At 44.1% G+C, this 21,389-nt stretch overlaps 2 protein-coding genes across 2 annotated transcripts; one reads left to right on the top strand and one right to left on the bottom strand.

Moving 5' to 3' along the window:
* Positions 1-626: 626 nt before the first annotated feature.
* Positions 627-17,808, bottom strand: LOC139540072 (dynein light chain roadblock-type 2). The gene is made up of 4 exons (XM_071343622.1): positions 17,675-17,808; positions 1,491-1,566; positions 1,040-1,207; positions 627-870 (listed from the first exon to the last, which is right to left on the bottom strand). Exons 1-4 carry the CDS (start codon positions 17,675-17,677, stop codon positions 827-829), a joined length of 291 nt encoding a protein of 96 aa, XP_071199723.1. The 5' UTR covers positions 17,678-17,808; the 3' UTR covers positions 627-826.
* Positions 17,809-17,825: 17 nt separating this feature from the next.
* On the top strand, positions 17,826-20,815 carry LOC139540069 (26S proteasome non-ATPase regulatory subunit 7-like). The gene is made up of 8 exons (XM_071343617.1): positions 17,826-17,965; positions 18,399-18,490; positions 18,648-18,740; positions 18,844-18,941; positions 19,084-19,164; positions 19,302-19,393; positions 19,569-19,767; positions 20,038-20,815. The coding sequence occupies exons 1-8, from the start codon at positions 17,892-17,894 to the stop codon at positions 20,290-20,292; spliced, it is 984 nt and encodes a 327-aa protein (XP_071199718.1). The 5' UTR covers positions 17,826-17,891; the 3' UTR covers positions 20,293-20,815.
* The last annotated feature ends 574 nt before the right edge of the window (positions 20,816-21,389 follow it).

Raw genomic sequence — 21,389 nt, 5'->3', positions numbered from 1 at the left:
TGTAAAAAACAAGTATACATTTTTGCACTTAATACTGTAAGTTGCTCTGGATAAGAATGTCTGCTAAAATGTAAAATCACAAAACTGAGAATGTGCTGTGACAGCCCACATATGCCCTTTGCTGGCCTGATCTGGTAATTGATTTTAGTCCACACCATAGATTTATACCAGAGTGGGGTATTCTGGGAAGCAGAATTATTAAATTAGCCAGCCAACTTTGATAAAACAGCCACACGACTTTGATTTTCTGATTAAGAAAGCTACATTTGTACATGGGTTGTTAAGTCATTGATACTTCGTTAATTCTATAATTCCCCCAAAAATACTTATTTCAAACCATTTTGGACAGTTTGCTAACTCAATCAGGCCCCAGGAAGCTCTTTTAGAACAAACAGTTGAATGAAACATGTCTGATACTGCTGCTCAGTGGTTACTCTGACCATACACTACAGCTCTGTCTCTGACACATTGACCTTCCTCAGTTCTTCTACATTGAATCTGAATTACTTTATTCTGAGTTAATCTACCCTCCTTACATAGACTATATTCATATCAACATACAGGGGAGGGCACGGGACATAGGAAAATAGGACATACACAATGCTCCAATTGTTATGACGTCCTTGTTTCTTCCCAATTTTTTTTATTAATGACAATGGCTAAGAAGGAGAATGAATAGAATAAGGAAACATATTACAGAGTGGAAAAAGGAGAAAATGCACAAAGCAAAATATGTGGTCCAGTTTAACAAAACATATATTCTTAACAGAGACAAAGATCAGTGTGTGAGGAGCTACTGCCTGACTCTCACAGGAACCTCCTGGGGCTATTCACTGGGGTTCTGGATGACTATCAATAGATACTCCTTGTCTGGAAAAGAGAGGAGGAGAAACTGTAAAATCCCTAAATGTGTTTCATTACATTTTAAATATTAACAATGAATCAAATGATGAGCACAATATCAACATGTCAGATACATAGATGATCTTCACGTGGATGGGCGTCCCTTGAGAACCTAAACCACCTCTGCTACACTCACCAGGTGCCACCATGATCTCATGCTTCTTGGAGCGGATGCGGAGGAAGGTCAGGTCGTTCTGAGGGTCGATGTCTCGGACTGTGCTCCTGGCTTTCATAGTGAGCTGGTGCAGCAGACCAGCATACTGCACCGTGGTGGAGTTGTCTAAGGTAGTTCTGATTGGGATACCTGAGAAAGACCAACACACAGCATCAACTTTATAATAGAGAAGTGATGAGACTATTACTAATTAATTAGCTTGCTACATAAATTCAAATGGTATGTCTGACGCCCAGGGGCTACAGATGAAAATTAGCAATCTAGCTAAATCTGGTACAATGGCATGTTGTACGTGGTCCCTGACAAATAAAAGTAATCATCATGTTGTGGCTATAGGTTACAGCTCCTATAAGGGGATGTAAACATGGGATTGTAGAGAGGGATGCTGTTACTTCAGTGTTGTCTTGCTTACCCTCGGCATTAACAACTATTGTTCCAATTACACCTTTGTGAGTTTGAATTCTCTTTAGTGTTTCTTCGACTTCTGCCTGTTTATGGAAGAAAATAAAGTGTCAGTACAGCAGCGTTGCCTCACTTGGGCTCCCGAGTGGCACAGTGGTCTGAGGCACTGCATATCAGTGCAAGAGGCATCACTACAGTTCCTGGTTCGTATCCAGGCTGTATCACATCCGGCCGTGATTGGGAGTCCCATAGGGCGGCGCACAATTGGCCCAGCGTCGTCCGGGGTAGGCAGTCATTGTAAATAAGAATTTGTTCTTAACTGACTTGCCTAGTTAAATGTAAAAAAATAAAAGTCTGACCAAGACTCAAGACATCAAGCAGCTGATTAGCTAGCTATTCCTACTGACAACCAATAGCATAGCTAACATTAGCTAGCTACACTATATTTACAAAGGTATGTGGACTTAGTCAAATCAAATCAAATTTTATTAGTCACATACACATGGTTAGCAGATGTTAATGCGAGTGTAGCGAAATGCTTGTGCTTCTAGTTCCGACAATGCAGTAATAACCAACAGTAATCTAACCTAACAATTCCACACTACTACCTTACACACACACACACAAGTGTAAGGGATAAAGAATATGTACATAAAGATATATGGATGAGTGGTGGTACAGAACGGCATGGCAGATGCAGTAGATGGTATAGAGTACGGTATATACATATGAGATGAGTACTGTAGGGTATGTAAACATAAAGTGGCATAGTTTAAAGTGGCTAGTGGTACATGTATTGCATAAAGATGGCAAGATGCAGTAGATGATATAGAGTACAGTATATATACATATGAGATGGGTAATGTAGGGTATGTAAACATTGTATTAAGTGGCATTGCTTAAAGTGGCTAGTGGTACATTTTTACATAATTTCCATCAATTCCCATTTTTAAAGTGGCTGGAGTTGAGTCAGTATGTTGGCAGCGGCCGCTAAATGTTAGTGGTGGCTGTTTAACAGTCTGATGGCCTTGAGATAGAAGCTGTTTTTCAGTCTCTCGGTCCCTGCTTTGATGCACCTGTACTGACCTCGCCTTCTGGATGATAGCGGGGTGAACAGGCAGTGGCTTGGGTGGTTGTTGTCCTTGATGATCTTTATGGCCTTCCTGTGACATCGGGTGGTGTAGGTGTCCTGGAGGGCAGGTAGTTTGCCCCTGGTGATGCGTTCTGCAGACCTCACTACCCTCTGGAGAGCCTTACGGTTGTGGGCGGAGCAGTTGCCGTACCAGGCGGTGATACAGCCCGACAGGATGCTCTCGATTGTGCATCTGTAGAAGTTTGTGAGTGCTTTTGGTGACAAGCCGAATTTCTTCAGCCTCCTGAGGTTGAAGAGGCGCTGCTGCGCCTTCTTCACAACGCTGTCTGTGTGGGTGGACCAGTTCAGTTTGTCCGTGATGTGTACACCGAGGAACTTAAAACTTTCCACCTTCTCCACTACTGACCCGTCGATGTGGATAGGGGGGTGCTCCCTCTGCTGTTTCCTGAAGTCCACAATCATCTCCTTTGTTTTGTTGACGTTGAGTATGAGGTTATTTTCCTGACACCACACTCCGAGGGCCCTCACCTCCTCCCTGTAGGCCGTCTCGTCGTTGTTGGTGATCAAGCCTACCACTGTAGTGTCATCCGCAAACTTGATGATTGAGTTGGAGGCGTGCATGGCCACGCAGTCGTGGGTGAACAGGGAGTACAGGAGAGGGCTCAGAACGCACCCTTGTGGGGCCCCAGTGTTGAGGATCAGCGGGGTGGAGATGTTGTTACCTACCCTCACCACCTGGGTGCGGCCCGTCAGGAAGTCCAGGACCCAGTTGCACAGGGCGGGGTCGAGACCCAGGGTCTCGAGCTTGATGACGAGTTTGGAGGGTACTATGGTGTTAAATGCTGAGCTGTAATCGATGAACAGCATTCTCACATGGGTATTCCTCTTGTCCAGATGGGTTAGGGCAGTGTGCAGTGTGGTTGCGATTGCGTCGTCTGTGGACCTATTGGGTCGGTAAGCAAATTGGAGTGGGTCTAGGGTGTCCGGTAGGGTGGAGGTGATATGGTCCTTGACTAGTCTCTCAAAGCACTTCATGATGACGGAAGTGAGTGCTACGGGGCGGTAGTCGTTTAGCTCAGTTACCTTAGCTTTCTTGGGAACAGGAACAATGGTGGCCCTCTTGAAGCATGTGGGAACAGCAGACTGGGATAAGGATTGATTGAATATGTCCGTAAACACACCAGCCAGCTGGTCTGCGCATGCTCTGAGGACGCGGCTGGGAATGCCGTCTGGGCCTGCAGCCTTGCGAGGGTTAACACGTTTAAATGTTTTACTCACCTCGGCTGCAGTGAAGGAGAGCCCGCAGGTTTTGGTAGGGGGCCGTGTCAGTGGCCCTGTATTGTCCTCAAAGCGGGCAAAAAAGTTGTTTAGCCTGTCTGGGAGCAAGACATCCTGGTCCTCGACGGGGCTGGTTTTCTTTTTGTAATCCGTGATTGACTGTAGACCCTGCCACATACCTCTTGTGTCTGAGCTGTTGAATTTCGACTCGATTTTGTCTCTGTACTGAGACTTGGCCTGTTTGATTGCCTTGCGGAGAGAATAGCTACACTGTTTGTATTCGGTCATGCTTCCGGTCACCTTGCCCTGGTTAAAAGCAGTGGTTCGCGCTTTCAGTTTCACGCGAATGCTGCCGTCAATCCACGGTTTCTGGTTTGGGAATGTTTTTATCGTTGCTGTGGGTACGACATCGTCAATGCACTTCCTAATGAACTCGCTCACCGAATCAGCATATTCGTCAATATTGTTGTTGGACGCGATGCGGAACATATTCCAATCTGCGTGATCGAAGCAGTCTTGAAGCGTGGATTCAGATTGGTCGGACCAGCGTTGAACAGACCTGAGCGCGGGAGCTTGTTGTTTGAGTTTTTGTTTGTAGGCTGGAATCAACAAAATGGAGTCGTGGTCAGCTTTTCCGAAAGGGGGGCGGGGGAGGGCCTTATAAGCGTCGCGGAAATTAGTGTAACAATGGTCTAGTGTTTTTCCAGCCCTGGTAGCACAATCGATATGCTGATAGAATTTAGGGAGTTTTGTTTTTAGATTAGCCTTGTTAAAATCCCCAGCTACGATGAATGCAGCCTCAGGGTGTGTGGTTTCCAGTTTACAAAGAGTCAGATAAAGTTCGTTCAGGGCCATCGATGTGTCTGCTTGGGGGGGAATGTATACGGCTGTGATTATGATTGACGAGAATTCCCTTGGTAGATAATGCGGTCGACATTTGATTGTGAGGAGTTCTAGATCAGGTGAACAGAACGACTTGAGTTCTTGTGTGTTGTTATGATGATCACACCACTTCTCGTTAATCATAAGGCATACCCCCCCGCCCCTCTTCTTACCGGAAAGATGTTTGTTTCTGTCGGCGCGATGCATGGAGAAACCAGCTGGCTGCACCGACTCCGTTAGCGTCCCTTGAGTTAGCCATGTTTCCGTGAAGCAGAGCACGTTGCAATCCCTGATGTCTCTCTGGAATGCTACCCGTGCTCGGATTTCATCAACCTTATTGTCAAGAGACTGGACATTGGCGAGTAGTATGCTAGGGAGTGGAGCGCGATGTGCCCGTCTCCGAAGCCTGACCACGAGACCGCCACGTTTTCCCCTTTTTCGGCGTCGCACAGGGTCGCCGGCTGGGATCAGATCCATTGTATTGTGTGGAAGGCAAGACACTGGATCCGTTTCGGGAAAGTCATATTCCTGGTAGGAACGATGATGAGTTGACGTTAATCGTATATTCAGTAGTTCCTCCCGACTGTATGTAATGAAACCTAAGATTACCCGGGGTACCGATGTAAGAAATAACACGTAAAAAAACAAAATACTGCATATTTTCCAAGGAACGCGAAGCGAGGCAGCCATCTCTTTCCGGCGCCAGAAGTAGTGGATTCAAATTAGTGGATTTGGCTATTTCAGCCACACTACTTGCTGAAAGGTGTAAAAAAAAATTGAGCACACAGCCATACAATCTCCATAGACAAACATCGGCAGTAGAACGGCATTACTGATAAGCTGTGACATTCAACGTGGCACCGTCATAGGATGCCACCTTTCCAACAAGTCAGTTCATCAAATTTCTGCCCTGCTAGAGCTGCCCCAGTCAACTAAGTGCTGTTATTGTCATGTGGAAATGTCTAAGAGTGGTAGGCCACACAAGCTCACAGAACGGGACTGCTGAAGTGCGTAAAAATCATCTGTCCTCGGTTGCAACACTCACTACCGAGTTCCAAACTGTCTCAGCACAACAACTGTTTCACGGGAGTTTCATGAAATGGGTTTCCGTGACCAAGTAACCGCACACAAGCCTAAGATCAACATGCACAATTCCAAGCGTCGGCTGGAGTGATGTAAAGCTTGAGGCATTTGGACTCTGGAACAGTGGAAACGTTTTCTCTGGAGTGATAAATCATGCTTCACCATCTGGCAGACAGACTGACAAATCTGGGTTTGGCGCAAGCCAGGAGAATGCTACCTGTCTGAATACATAGGGCCAACTAAAGCTTGGTGGAGGAGGCATAATGGTCTGAGGCTGTTTTCATGGTCCGGGCTAGGCCCCTTAGTTCTAGTGAAGGGAAATCTTAATGCTACAGTGTACAATGACATTATCTACAATTCTGTGTTTCCAACTTTGTGGCAACAGTTTGGGGAAGACCCTCCTGTTTCAGCATGACAATACCTGGGTGCACAAAGCGAGGTCCATACAGAAATGGTTTGTTGAGATCAGTGTGGAAGAACTTGAGTGGCCTGCACAGAGCCTTGACCTCAACCCAATCGAACATCTTTGGGATGAATTGGAACGCAGACTGTGAGCCAGGCCTAATCGCCCAACATCAGTGCCCAACCTCACTAATGCTCTTGTGGCTGAATAGAAGAGAAGCAAGTAACGCAGCAATGTTCCAACATCTAGTGGAAAGCCTTCCCAGGAAGAGTGGAGGTTGTTATAGCAGCAAAGGGGGGACCAACTCCATATTGATGCCCATGATTTTGGAATGAGATGTTTGACGAGCAGGTGTCCACACTTTTGGTCATGTAGTGTAGTTACTAACATTTATCTAGCAAGCTATCGTTAAAGCGGCAATCAGCAGTTGAAACGATAAAGCGAATCCCAACCACTGTTTTGGTAGAAAAGCGGGGGGATGGGGCTGTAGAAATGTAACCAAATTTAAAGACCGAGCTATGGATGCAAAGATTGACCATCCATGATATCAAAATTATATTTTTTATCATGTTCCTCTTCCTAGTATCCTGATGGCTAATGTCCAATCGCTGGAAAATAAACTTTGAACTCCGAGCAAGGCTTCAATTGCAGACGGACATCAGGGAATGCTGTGTCTTTGTTTTTACTGAGACTTGGCTTACAGACAATACAATCAACTCTGTTATTCAACCAGACGACTTCTCCATATTCCAACTGGATCGAACTGCGGCTTCTGGTAAGAGTCGGGCGGGGGTATGTTTCCTCAAACAATTCCTGGTATACCGAAGTTGAAAACCTCTCAAGCTCCTGTTCACCTGACCTGAAGTTTCTGATGCTGAAATACCCCACTATATGCCGAGGGAATTCACATGTGTTATTATCACAGTTGTTTGCATAACGCCACAGTCACACACCAAGGCAGCACTCATCGAACTGTACAAGATCATTAGCCAGCAGAATCCTCTCCCCCGGGTTCCCAAGTGGCCTAAGGCACTGCATCTCAGGGCTAGAGGTGTCACTACAGACCCTGGTTCGATCCCGGGCTGTATCACAAACGGCCATGATCGGGAGTCCCATAAGGCGGCGCACAATTGTCCCAGTGTCGTCCGTGTTAGGGGTGGGTTTGGCCGGGGTAGGCAGTCATTGTAAAATAACAATTTGTTCTTAACTGACAAATAAAACCCTGCATCTTGTCGTGGGTGACTTTAACCAAGCCCGTTTTCTTCATGTCACCATCCTTCCCTACAAGAGGATCTGCTGTGCTTGACCATGTATACACAAACATCCGTGACGTGTACAAAGCCATCCCCGACTTCGGCCAATCAGATCACGTCTCTCTCTTCCTACACACAGCAACTCGAGAGAGAGAGCCACCAACACAGAGAATAGTGAGGCGCTGGACAGAGGTAGACTCAATTCCGCAGGATTGTTTGGAGAATACTGATTGGAATATGTTCAAAGATTCATCCACCCAGGACTCATCCATCAACATTGAGGAATATACATTGTCAGTCGCAGGCTTCATTAGCAAATATGTTGATGGCGTTGTACCCACAATAACAATCCAGACATACCAAATACCCTGGCTGAACGGAGATATACATACAATGCTGAGTCAGTACCGCAGCATTCAATGTCAGCGGAACAAACCCCGATAACTTGGTGGTGTGTGACGCATAAAAGGCAAGCAGGTACGAGCTCCGCAAATCCATTAGGGACGCAAAAAGACAATACAGACTGTTCGACAACTCCGACTTAAGTCGCATGTGGAAAGGAAAATCCCTCCCAGACGAGCTTGGCCGCGTCCTCTGAGTGTGTGCTGGCGGTAAACTTCTGACATATTCAACCCGTCCCAGGCTGTAGTCCCCACCTGCTTTAAGGAGACCACCATCGTCCCAGTGCCCAAGAAAAAGGTGACATGCCCAAATGACTATCGCCCCGTCACGCTCACCTCTGTCATCATGAAGTGCTTTGAGAGGCTGGTCATGGCCCACATCAAGGCCAGCATGCCAGGAACACTGGACCCACTCCTATTTGTCTACCGCTCCAACAGATCCAAGGAAGATGCCATTTCCATCGCTATTCACACAGCAGTAACACATCTGGACAAGAGGAACATCTGTGGGGGGCCAGAGGTGTCTTAAGTCCTCTGCTGTACTCCCAGTTCACCCATGACTGTGTGGCTTTGCACGACACCAACTCCATTATCAAGTTTGCTGACGACACCCCGGTTGTAAGCCTGATAACCAACAACGATGAATCAGCCTATAGGGAGGAGGTAAGTGAACTGCCATTGTCATAACAACCGCTCCCTCAACATCAGCAAAACAAAGGAGTTGACTTCAGGAAGCAGAGGGAACATTCCCCGATCCCCATCAATGGGACTGTAGTAGAGAGAGTCACAAGTTAAGTTCCTCGGCATTCACTTTACCGAGGACTTGTCATGGACCAACAACACCACCACTCTTGTCAAGAGGGCACAAGAGCATTTATACTTCCTAAGACGGCTGAAGAAATCCGGCATGCCGCCCCGGGTCCTCTCCAAATAGTACCGCTGCACCATCGAGCACGTCCTGACCGGTTGCATCACAGCCTGGTACGGGTATTGTTCCGTCCACGACAGCAAGATCCTCCAGCGGTTGGTGAAAATGGCCCAGAACATCACCACCCATCCAGGACCTCTACTTGAAACAGTATTTGAGGAAGGCACACAGCATTATCAAGGACACCACACCCCAGCCACGAGCTGTTCTCTCCCTTACCACCAGGCATACGGAATTGGAGCATGAGGTCTGATACCAACAGGCTCAGACAGTTTCTATCTACATGCCATCAGACTGCAGAACACTTGAACTGGACTGATCACGTGCTCTGATTTCCCACACCTTATCACACATCACTGCTGACATCACACACATCCCCCCCCCCCCCTCAATCTACACGCAACACCCCATGATGACAAAGCAAAGACAGGTTTAGACATTTTTGCTAATTTATAAAAAATAAAACTGATTACATTTACTTAAGTATTCAGACCCTTTACTCTGTACTTTGTTTAAGCACCTTCGGCAGCATTACAGCCTCGAGTCTTCTTGGGTATGATGCTAAAAGCTTGGGATGCCTGTATTTGGGGAGTTTCTCCAATTCTTCTCTGCAGATCCCCTCAAGCTCTGTCAGGTTGGATGGGGAGCATTGCTGCACAGATATTTTCAGTTCTCTCCAGCGACGTTAGACCGGGTTCAAGTCCGGGCTCTGGCTGGGCCACTCAGAGACGTGTCCCGAAGCCACTCCTGCGTTGTGCTTAGGGTCGTTGTCCTTTTGGAAGGTGAACCGTCACCTCAGTCTGAGCGCTCTGGAACAGGTTTTCATCAAGGACCTGTGTACTTTACTCTGTTCATCTTTCCCTCGATTGTGACTAGTCTCCCAGTCCCTGCCATTGGAAAAACATCCACACAGCATGCCACCATCATGCTTCACCGTAGGGATTGTACCAGGTTTCCTCCAGATGTGACACTTGGCATTCAGGCCAAAGAGTTCAATCTTGGTTTAATCAGACCAGATTATCTTGTTTCTCTTGGTCTGCGAGTGTTTAGGTGCCTTTTGGCTAACTCAAGCGGGCTGTCTTGCCTTTTACTGAGTTCTGGCCACTCTACCATAAAGGCCTGATTGGTGGAATGCTGCAGAGATGGTTGTCCTTCTGGAAGGTTCTCCCATCTCCACAGAGGAACTCTGCAGCTCTATCAGTGACCATCAGGTTCTTGGTCACTTCCCTCACCAAGGCATTCTCCCCCGATTGCTCAGTTTGTCTGGGCAGCCAGCTCTAGGAAGTCTTGGTGGTTCCAAACATATTCCATTTTTAAGATTGATGGAGGCCACTGTGTTCTTGGACCTTCAATGCGGCATGTACCCTTCCCCAAAGCTGTGACTCGACGCAATCCTGTCTCGGCGCTCTGGACAATTCCTTCGACCTCATGGCCTGGTTTTTGCTCTGATATGCACTGTCAACTGTGGGACATTTTATAGACAGGTGTGTGCCTTTCCAAATCATGTCCAATCAATTTACCATAGGTGGACTCCAAGTTGGAGAAACACCAAGGAAGATCAATGGAAACAGGATGCATGTGAGGTCAATTTTGAGTCTCATAGCAAAGGGGCTGAATATTTATGTAAATAAGGTTGTTTTTTTCATAAATTTGCAAAAACAATCAAACCTGTTCGCTTTGTCATTATGGGGTATTGTGTGTAGATTGCTGTAACATAACAAAATGTGGAAAGTCAAGGGGCCTGAATACTTTCCCAAGGCACTGTACATGCAAAAAAAAAGTGTTATTCTACTGCCATTGTGTGTTCTTTATTTACTTTTTAAAAAACTATTTCTTACTGTTGCATTCTTGCGAAGGAACCTGCAAGTAAGCATTTCGTTGGACAAAGTATACTATGTGTATCTCATACGAGGAGGCTAAACAGTGTTTGTTGACATTTACTCTCTTTACAAACATTGGCGTAAAACAAGGTTATATTTTGGGCACTGGTGGGGTATGTCAGTTGAACTAAGCTCATGAGGCACTTAAGTCATATTCTTCAAAAATCAATAGGTACATTTCATAAATTTTTGTCCAAAAATTGATGTAGCAACTGCTGATTTGCCTTTTTTATTTTTTTAAGTGCAATGGGTTCATAGCCACGGGAAGTACGGGTGCTGAAGGTGCTGCAGTTTGCGTTAAGTCGGTTCTTTCTCGCTCCCTCTTTTCTCACCCTTGTGGTGGATATCAAGTGATCTAGAGTAATGCTCGCAAGTTCTCCACATTATTTTCTATTAGTTCAGAATTCTAAACTTGGCAAAAAGGGAATGGGAACAATATCAAATAAGGTACGTGGCATTCTCTCGCCCTCGGTTCGCAGGCCTGCTCTTGCCTATGTCAAACACGTAGGTGTACTAGCCCATTAGTCAAGCAAGCAACACAGTGAGTGGTGCTTTCCACCAGCTGGTGCTGGATCGAGGTGAGCGCTTTTCTCCGCGATGGATCGCATTGCTGTCCATTTGCTCAGTTTTAATAGGCACAATCTTGGTAACAACACCCCTCGTCATTTCTCTCACACACCTGTTGTAATTATGCAATACAAAGAAATGTGCGCTCTGTTGACGATGGTATATTACTAGGTGGCGCGCGAGTTAAGTTTGGGGAAGCTTACAATTTTTTTCTACCGATCTGCGTGGCAATTCTGATTTTCATGTGCATTCATTTAAAATATTTTTGTCAAGTGGTTACAAATACAAATCGGAATTAAAATGATACATCTAAAAGTAAAAATTCCACTAATGCTAGTGGACCAGCCTCTGCTATATGGACACAATGATTGGTGGCTAAAGAAATGAACGCATAGAACTAAGAGAGCCTACGTCAATGTATCAGTAGGCCTATAATTGTCAACTAAGTAAAAATACATAAAGCCGAAAAATAAAAACACAAAATATCCTGATGAATGAAATGATTTGTGGACTACAGAAAAAGGAGAACCGAGGACGCCCCAGACAGGTCTGTAGTGAAGCAGTTTGAGAGCTGTCCACACCATGGAGAGCATCCTGACTGGTTGCATCACCTCCTGGTATGGGAACTGCTTGGCCTCCGACTGCAAGGCACTACAGAGGGTAGTGTGCACGGCCCAGTATATCACTAGAGCAAAGCTTACTGCCATCCAGAACCTCCATACCAGGCGGTGTCAGAGGAAGGTCCAAAAATGTTTCAAACTCCAGTCATTCACGTCAGACTGTTCTCTCTGCTACCGCACGGCATCGGAGCACCAAGTCTAGGTCCAAAAGGCTTAACAGCTTTTACCCCCAAGCCGTAAGACTCCTGAACAGCTAATCAAATGGCTACCTGGACTATTTGCATTGTCCCACCCCCCACTCATTTTTATACTGCTGCTACTCTCTGTTTATCTATGCATAGTCATTTTACCTCTACCTACATGTACAGTTTGGAAACACATTCATTCCAGGATTATTCTTTATTTTTACTATTTTCTACATTGTAGAATAAATGATGAAATATGAAAACACTTATGGAATCATGAAGTAACCAAAAAAGTTTTAAATAAATCAAATATATTTGAGATTCTTCAAAGTAGCCACCATTTGCCTTGACAGCTTTGTACACTCTTGGCATTCTCTCAACCAGCTTCATGAGGTAGTCACCTGGAATGCATTTCAATTAACAGGTGTTACATTTCTTTCCTCAATGCGTTTGAGCCAATCAGTTGTTGTGACAAGGTAGGGGTGGTATACAGAAGATAGTCCATATTATGGCAAGAACAGCTCAAATAAGCAAAGAGAAACGACCGTCCCTCATTTAAGACGAAGGTCAGTCAATACGGAACATTTCAAGAACTTTTGAAGAAACTTTAAGTGCAGTTGCAAAAACCATCAAGCACTATGATGAAACTGGCTCTCATGCGGACCGCCATAGGAAAGGAAGACAGTTACTTCCTGCTGCAGAGGATAAGTTCATTAGTTAACTACACCTCAGATTGCAGCCCAAATAAATGCTTCACAGAGTTCACGTAAGACACATCTCAACATCAACTGTTCAGAGGAGACTGTGTGAATGAGGCCTTCATGGTCGAATTGCTGCAAAGAAACCACGAAAGGACACCAATAATAAGAAGAGACTTACTTGGGCCACGAAATACGATCAATGGATATTAGACCGGTGGAAATCTGTCCATTGGTCTGAGCCCAAATTTGGTACCAACCACCTTGTCTTTGAGACGCAGAGTAGGTGAATGGATGACCTCCGCATGTGTGGTTCCCACTGTGAATCATGGAGGAGGTGTGATTGTGTGGGGGTGCTTTGCTGGTGACCATGTCGGTGATTTATTTAGAATTCAAGGCACACTTAACCAGCATGGCTACCACAGCATTCTGCAGCGATACGCCATCCCATCTGGTTTGCACTATCATTTGTTTTTCAACAGGACAATGACCCAACACACCTCCAAGCTGTGTAAGGGCTATTTGACCAAGAAGGAGAGTTGCATCAGATGACCTGGCCTCAACCCAATTGAGATGGTTTGGAATGAGTTGGACCGCAGACTGAAGGAAAAGCAGCCAGCAAGTGCTCAGCATATGTGGGAACTCCTTCAAGATGGTTGTAAAAGCATTCCAGGTGAAGCTGGTTGAGAGAATGCCACGTGTGCAAAGCGGTCATCAAGGCAAAGGGTGGCTACTTTGAAGAATCTCAAAATATATTTTGATTTAACACATTTTTGGTTACTACATGATTCCATATGTTATTTCATAGTTTGTCTTCACTATTATTCTACAATGTAGAAAATATATATATATTTTTAAATCCTTGAATGAGTAGGTGTGTCCAAACTTTTGACTGGAACTGTACATATTACCCCCGCACATTGACTCAGTACCGGTACCCCCTGTATATAGCCTTGCTACTGTTATTTTATTGTTTAAATATGTTATTCCATTTTTTTTTTTTTTTTTTTTTTATACATTCAGTTTATTTTAGTAAATACTTTAACCCTTTTTTCTTAACTGCATTGTTGGTTAAGGGCTTGTAAGCATTTCACTGTAAGGTCTACCTGTTGTATTCAGCACGTGACAAATAGAATGCAATTTGAAAGAACCTGCATTTTATTTGTCATCTCTACTATTCATCTCCCTAGGCCTGTCTGCCTTTTCTATCGGTCTTGAGCTATCCCTAGTGAAGTGGACCATGGTAGCCTATCAAATCTGTGTCCAGCCCAATGACTGTATATATGAAGGTACAGCCCGACGCTGTCGCTAGAGAACTTGCAACGTTATATCAACTAGCCTGTTCTCAGTTTCCAGCACCAGTGAGCATGCGACAAACATAGCTGTTTTTGCACAAAGGGAAATGTGTTCATGTATTTTAAGACAACTCCATTCGATATAGGCCTATGGGATCCTCAGAACATGACATTTTGCTCTTTCACACCGATGCCTGGTGATTATGAAGGGGGATAGTGTACAGTCAAGACAATGTTTTGAGAATGACAAATATTAATTTCCACAAAGTTTGCTGCTTTAGATATTTTTGTCAGATGTTACTATGGAATACTGAAGTATAATTACAAGCATTTCATAAGTGTCAAAGGCTTTTATTGACCATTACATGAAGTTGATGCAAAGAGTCCATATTTGCAGTGTTGACCCTTCTTTTTCAAGACCTCTGCAATCCGCCCTGGCATGCTGTCAATTAACTTCTGGGCCACATCCTGACTGATGGCAGCCCATTCCTGCATAATCAATACTTGGAGTTTGTCAGAATTTGTGGGGTTTTGTTTGTCCACCCGCCTCTTGAGGATTGACCACAAGTTCTCAATGGGATTAAGGTCTGGGGAGTTTCCTGGCCATGGACCCAAAATATCAATGTTTTGTTCCCCGAGCCACTTAGTTATCACTTTTGCCTTATGGGAAGGTACTCCATCATGCTGGAAAAGGCATTGTTCGTCACCAAAATGTTCCTGGATGGTTGGGAGAAGTTGCTCTCGGAGGATGTGTTGGTACCATTCTTTATTCATGGCTGTGTTCTTAGGCAAAATTGTGAGTGAGCCCACTCCCTTGGCTGAGAAGCAACCCCACACATGAATGGTCTCAGGATGCTTTACTGTTGGCATGACACAAGACTGGTGGTAGCGCTCACCTTGTCTTCTCTGGACAAGCTTTTTCCAGATGCCCCAAACAATCGGACAAGGGATTTATCGGAGAAAATGACTTTACCCCAGTCCTCAGCAGTCCAATCCCTGTAGCTTTTGCAGAATATCAGTCTGTCCCTGATGTTTTTCCTGGAGAGAAGTGGCTTCTTTGCTGCCCTTCTTGACACCAGGCCATCCTCCAAAAGTCTTCGCCTCACTGTGCGTGCAGATGCACTCACACCTGCCTGCTGCCATTCCTGAGCAAGCTCTACTGGTGGTGCCCCGATCCCGCAGCTGAATCAACTTTAGGAGACGGTCCTGGCGCTTGCTGGACTTTCTTGGGCGCCCTGAAGCCTTCTTCACAACAGTTGAACCGCTCTCCTTGAAGTTGTTGATGATCCGATAAATGGTCGATTTAGGTGCAATCTTACTGGCAGCAATATCCTTGCCTGTGAAGCCCTTTTTGTGCAAAGCAATGATGACGGCACGTGTTTCCTTGCAGTTAACCATGATTGACAGAGGAAGAACAATGATTCCAAGCACCACTCTCCTTTTGAAGCTTCCAGTCTGTTATTTGAACTCAATCAGCATGACAGAGTGATCTCCAGCCTTGTCCTCGTCAACACTCACACCTGTGTTAACGAGAGAATCACTGACATGTCAGCTGGTCCTTTTGTTGCAGGGCTGAAATGCAGTGGAAATGTTTTTGGGGGATTCCGTTCATTTGCATGGCAAAGAGGCATTTTGCAATTAATTGGAATACATCTGATCACTCTTCATAACATTCTGGAGTATATGCAAATTGCCATCATACAAACTGAGGCAGCAGACTTTGAAAATTAATATGTGTCATTCTCAACTTTTGGCCACGACTGTATGAAAGATTTTTCAAATACTGGGAGGAACTATCATTCACAATGGATTAAGAAAGGTAGAGGAAAAAATTACTGAAGTTCACCTTATTAGTGGTGATAAGACAAACAGAAATCCCCAAATGGGCACCCTCCTACATTTGTGTGCAGCAGGCCAGGTAGCCTACTTCTACGCATGCTCAGGTGTAGAAGTAGGACAGAGAAACCACACAGAAAATACAATGAAAAAAGTGATGGTATGAAATAAACCAAAACAATTTTCTCAAGTGTAACAGGTTGTGCACTCTGCAAACACTGTTTCCACTCAGAGAATGAGAATGGTAAATGACTATAGGCCTAATTAATCCATGCACTAACAAATGTATGTAACCAAATGGGGATTAACGGTAAATGTACTATTGGTGACATTTGTAATGGGGAATTGACAAAAATAAAGGGCAAACAAGACAAAACAATGAATTGGTGGGACAGCTCAGCGCATTCTGTAGGGCGTTCACTCACTGCTGTACAATGTAGAGAAAAACAGGGCAAATTCAAGAGGGTGCTACAAAATGAATGTCAACTTAGTTTTCTTTGCCCCATGTCATTATAAATTACATTGTTCTCTACAATATTAGAACCTTAGTGTACTTGACAGTGTTGATGAAATAAGAATGTTAATTTGTTAGTTTAGACTGCACTGCTCTTGGTTGTATCGCTTCTATATTTGGCATTGTGAGGTGGTACCGTTTAGGTGTTTCCGCTCGGTGGACCAAACAAAATCAACTTGATACCTTCGTAATTTCCACCTCCAGATCCTTCATTGCCTATATTGGTAATCAATCTACATGGATAGACATTTCTATGACGATTATAAAGGGAAAGACTCAAAATACACAAAGAAAACAGGAACAGATTGTTTTCGGAGAGGATGGATACTGAAATTCAGTCTCTTAGCTTTGTAAATAAATATATTTAGTCCCCGTTTTTGTATTCAATGGATTTCATTTAGAAAAAGCCCATGTTTTTACTCAAACCAGTGATGACATTCCATTCACATGCTAAATTCTCAGAGTAAATCATCTAACATTTTAACCATGTGGTAGAGGCATGGGGTTTTGGACTATTGTTTTTCTGATGGAATTCTCTATTGGATGGATAAACCATTTGTGTAAACCTTTTAATTCATTTTATGGGTGAATGCCATACATTATGGAGAGCTGAAAGCATGCTGGAGAGAGACATGCCAATATATTCGCCACATACCCCTCCCCTTGTCTAAACATTTTTTTTTAAATAAAGGTGAAATTTAAGAACAAATTCTTATTTACAATGTCAGCCTACCCCGGCCAACGCTGGGCCAATTGTGCACCTCGCTATGGGACTCGCAATCACGGCCAGATGTGACAAAGCCTGGATTCGAACCTGGGACTGTCTCTTGCACTGAGATGCAGTGCCTTAGACCGCTGCGCCACTCGGGAGCCCAAGATTCACACACATTTTAGATGCATTGGTTTTCACTGACAGCCACATCTCAATAATCAGCTAGGCCCATTGCCATGCCCTCTGCCCAAATTGAGGTCTTCACAACTAGGCATATAGACCTACATGCTTGTGATTTTAAAACAAGCCACAGCTTTAAAATAAGCTAATGATCCTCTGTGGCTAAGTCACACTCCCTGGTGACATATTTTCTATGATTTGTATTTACTTCCTCAGCACCTACTCAAAACATCTTCCTGCGGCTATGAATGGATTGGCAATGACATCAGTCATCACTATTTGTTGTTTGGCCTGCCTGCACGTAACACCTCCTTCACATAACTATTATTGAACTAGCTAACTACTTGAGACAAAACATTTCATGTTAGTGAAATAATAACTTTTACCATATTTGCAGGTGCTGAATAACGTTAGCTGTCAAATCAATGTTGTTGTAGTCTAGCAAACAGCTTCCAAAGATATTCCTTCTACACTACCGTCGCGTTCTATTCAGTGGTTATGTTGCTACGTAGAAACGGAAGTAGCTAGGCATTCGACAGGAAGTAGCTACCTAGCTAGACAGCTAGCATCACAGAATTTGGTTTCATCCTCAAACACTTCAAAATGCCGGACTTAGCGGTAGAAAATGTGGTTGTCCATCCACTGGTGTTGCTCAGCGTGGTGGATCATTTTAATAGGTATGTCATTAATAATATGTTTCCAAATCCTATCAATTCGTTACCTCTTTGCTAACTTGCCACTTTTTGTACTAGATGATGTTGCAGCCAGGCCTAGCTAGCCAGCTAACCCTGCTGAGTCAGAAACTGATATGAAGCTGTGTATTTGTTAGCCATGACAGTAGCATAGCTAACTAGTTAATTTTGGCTAGTCGATTGTATTTATAGGCCACTCACTACCTGTTAGTATTAGCAAGTAACAACTGATTTCTGAATAATTGAAAAACAATCAGTCAGTTTCGTAGAGCACAACGTCATTTATGTATCAGGATAGCCAACTTAGCTAGTGCCGGGGTAAAAGTAGTTATTTTGACTTTAGTCTTAGAGGAAATGTTTGATTTCCTCCAAGACATCCTTTGGTATTGATTGTGTAAATGTTATGTTGTTTTTACAGAATAGGGAAAGTAGGCAACCAGAAGCGAGTAGTGGGTGTTCTCCTCGGCTCTTGGCATAAGAAAGTCCTTGATGTGTCCAACAGTTTTGCAGGTGAGTTCTTCTCCTTTAATCTTGTAACGTTACTAAAATAACCTGTTATGTCGTGTGGCTAGTTTATAACATTTGTGACGGCAGTGTAATTATGATGACAAAATGTTTAGCTACATAAGCCTGTAGTTGGAGGCAATATTGATTGGATTTTCTCCAGTGCCATTTGATGAGGATGACAAGGATGATTCAGTGTGGTTCCTGGATCATGACTACTTGGAGAATATGTACAGCATGTTCAAGAAAGTCAATGGTGAGAACACACTATACATTGGTACATTTTAACTATATACATTCAGTCTCATCGACTTCTACAGTCATCCTATAAGATTCTCAAACCTTTCCCTTCTTTCCAGCCAGAGAGAGGATAGTGGGCTGGTATCACACGGGTCCTAAACTACATAAGAATGACATTGCCATCAATGAACTCATCAAGCAATACTGCACCAATTCAGTAAGTGATTTCAACCCTGTAAATATTCCACATTAATAAATACCAGTAAGACATATGTTCCATCTCCTGATGAAATTGTATTGATAATGCAGCAGAGAATTTAACAATGACTGTGTTTTGTATGGGACGTTCTCCCTCTCAGGTATTAGTGATAATTGATGTGAAGCCTAAGGACCTGGGCCTGCCAACAGAAGCCTACTTTTCTGTGGAGGAAATACATGATGTAAGTGGAGCATAGACTTGTATGAGTCTAAATGACAAAATCAGTCAAACCCTGGACCAGCCAACCCCGAGGTCTCTGGGCTGATTTTGGACTAGGCATACAAGTGATCACAAGTTCTTGTTACTTTACTTCTCCAGGACGGCACTCCGACCTCCAAGACGTTTGAACATGTGACCAGTGAGATTGGAGCAGAGGAAGCAGAGGAGGTGGGCGTGGAGCATTTGCTCAGGTACGCATGATCTTTTAACTGGACCACACACACACGTTCCACATACCCATCTTTCTTTCTCTTTTACTCACACGTACAATAAAGCATTTCAGGGAGTCTTCTGACTTCCAGTTTAATGCCACACTGAATTCGACATCCTTTTCTATTCTCCTTTGATATATTCTCGTGTCCACAGAGACATCAAGGACACAACAGTGGGTACTCTGTCTCAGCAGATCACCAACCAGGTACATGGCCTGAAAGGACTCAACTCCAAGCTGCTGGACATCAGGTCTTACCTGGAGAGAGTGGCTGCAGGCAAGCTTCCCATCAACCACCAAATCGTTTACCATTTACAGGACGTCTTCAACCTGCTTCCCGACGTCAACCTACTGGTATGATGGGGTGTGGGAGCAAGGGAGATAGGGGCAGGGGGGGTAGGCATGGTAATCGATTACCATTTATTATTATTTTCTGGGGAAAGAGTGCACATTGATACATTTTCATTCTCAAATAAAATACATTCAGGTTTGAAGGATCTACTATTTCATTACATTGAACAGGTAGCCTGGCATTTTCCACCAGATTCCTTGTTGTGCTGATCAAATCCCCTGGTTAGTTAATCATAATTCACAATGCCCTAATCCTGCCACTTCTCCCTGCAGGAGTTCACTAAGGCCTTCTACCTAAAGACCAATGACCAGATGCTGGTGGTTTACCTGGCTTCCCTTATCCGCTCAGTGGTGGCTCTCCACAACCTCATCAACAACAAGATCTCCAACCGTGACGCAGAGCGGAAGGAGGGACAGGAGAAGGAAGAGGGCAAGAAGGAGAAGAAAGAGGACAAGGAGAAGAAGGAAGAGAAAGAGAAGGAGAAGGGCGACTCCTCATCCAAGAAAGATGAGAAGAAGAAAAAATAAGTGCACACTATTTTGGCGTGTGTCTTATAAACCACCCTATTCCCCTGGATAGTGCACTACTTTTGGCCTGAACTACATGTCTGCGTATAAGGTCTAGCTAAAAGTAGTGCTCTGTATGGTGTCATTTGAGACTTTGTCATAACTGGCATAATAACTATAGTGCTGAGGGTGAGAGGATGGTTGTGTATTGGATGTTCTCTACAATGAGAATGTTTGTTCTGGGCTGCGTTCAGTAGGGCACAACGTTAAGGAACGCTCAGATAGAAATGCATATTGTAGAACCGACATGCCTCTCTGATGTGAGCAATCACATCAGCTCTATTCTGTTATTTCTATCGGTAACGTTCAGTAAATTCCCCCCTCCTGAATGCGACCCTGGTGGTTTGTGTCTTGCATGTATGTACGTACATACAGAGACAAACAATTGCCTGGGAGCTCTTATCTTTTGTATGGTGAAAAGGAACATTACATTTCTGTATCACTCATTAAAGTTGGGTCCTATTAAATAATTTTATGTTTCCAATTGGCAAATGTTTTTTTTTGTCCCTTGGATGTGTTTTGTACTGTATAATATGTAATGTCATAGAAACACAGGGAGGAGAATTGTGATGTTAAGCTGCCTCCCCTGCAGTCTTGCCAGGCATTTGTGTGGAAGACAGGGCTTGTTTTACATTGCAGCCGACAGTGCAGGCGACTGTCGACTGACTGATCTACAAAGAACCTTGCATCATAAATAACAAATTATTTGTCAGTCAGTCAAAGTTTACCAATATACATTATGGTTTTAATCCTACATGGCCATACATTCAAGGCTGGTGATGGACTGCCTATTATGAATCTGTATCGAACAAAACACAGGCTATGCCAAGTGAAAAGAGTGGTTTGAAGTGTATTTTCCCATTTGGATTAATTGTAGATGAACTATTGATAGAACCTTTTACTGGGTTAATTGAGGACAAGCTTTCAGACAATGAACTAAATAGTAATGGAAGGCGCTGTATACAGATCATCATTGCGCAGCATGTCACTGACTGCAAGCCTCCCAAATGTATGATAATCCTTCATGGTGCAGCTATAGGCATAGATTTGGATGTGTG

This window comes from Salvelinus alpinus, chromosome 15, assembly GCF_045679555.1.
Source record: "Salvelinus alpinus chromosome 15, SLU_Salpinus.1, whole genome shotgun sequence".
In the NCBI taxonomy this organism is placed as follows: Eukaryota; Metazoa; Chordata; class Actinopteri; order Salmoniformes; family Salmonidae; genus Salvelinus; species Salvelinus alpinus.
The sequence above is the reverse complement of the archived record's forward strand: the minus strand, read 5'-3'. Positions and strand labels throughout refer to the sequence as shown.

What these genes read in the sequence shown, in the direction of transcription:
- LOC139540069 (XM_071343617.1), top strand. Translation starts at nt 17,892, where the DNA reads ATGCCGGACTTAGCGGTAGAAAATGTGGTTGTCCATCCACTGGTGTTG. An exon ending in GTGGTGGATCATTTTAATAG is followed by an intron (nt 17,966 to 18,398) that starts GTATGTCATTAA and finishes TTGTTTTTACAG; the next exon opens with AATAGGGAAAGTAGGCAACC. An exon ending in TGTGTCCAACAGTTTTGCAG is followed by an intron (nt 18,491 to 18,647) that starts GTGAGTTCTTCT and finishes GATTTTCTCCAG; the next exon opens with TGCCATTTGATGAGGATGAC.
- LOC139540072 (XM_071343622.1), bottom strand. An exon ending in AATAGTTGTTAATGCCGAGG is followed by an intron (nt 1,208 to 1,490) that starts GTAAGCAAGACA and finishes GGTCTTTCTCAG; the next exon opens with GTATCCCAATCAGAACTACC. An exon ending in TGAGATCATGGTGGCACCTG is followed by an intron (nt 871 to 1,039) that starts GTGAGTGTAGCA and finishes TCTCTTTTCCAG; the next exon opens with ACAAGGAGTATCTATTGATA.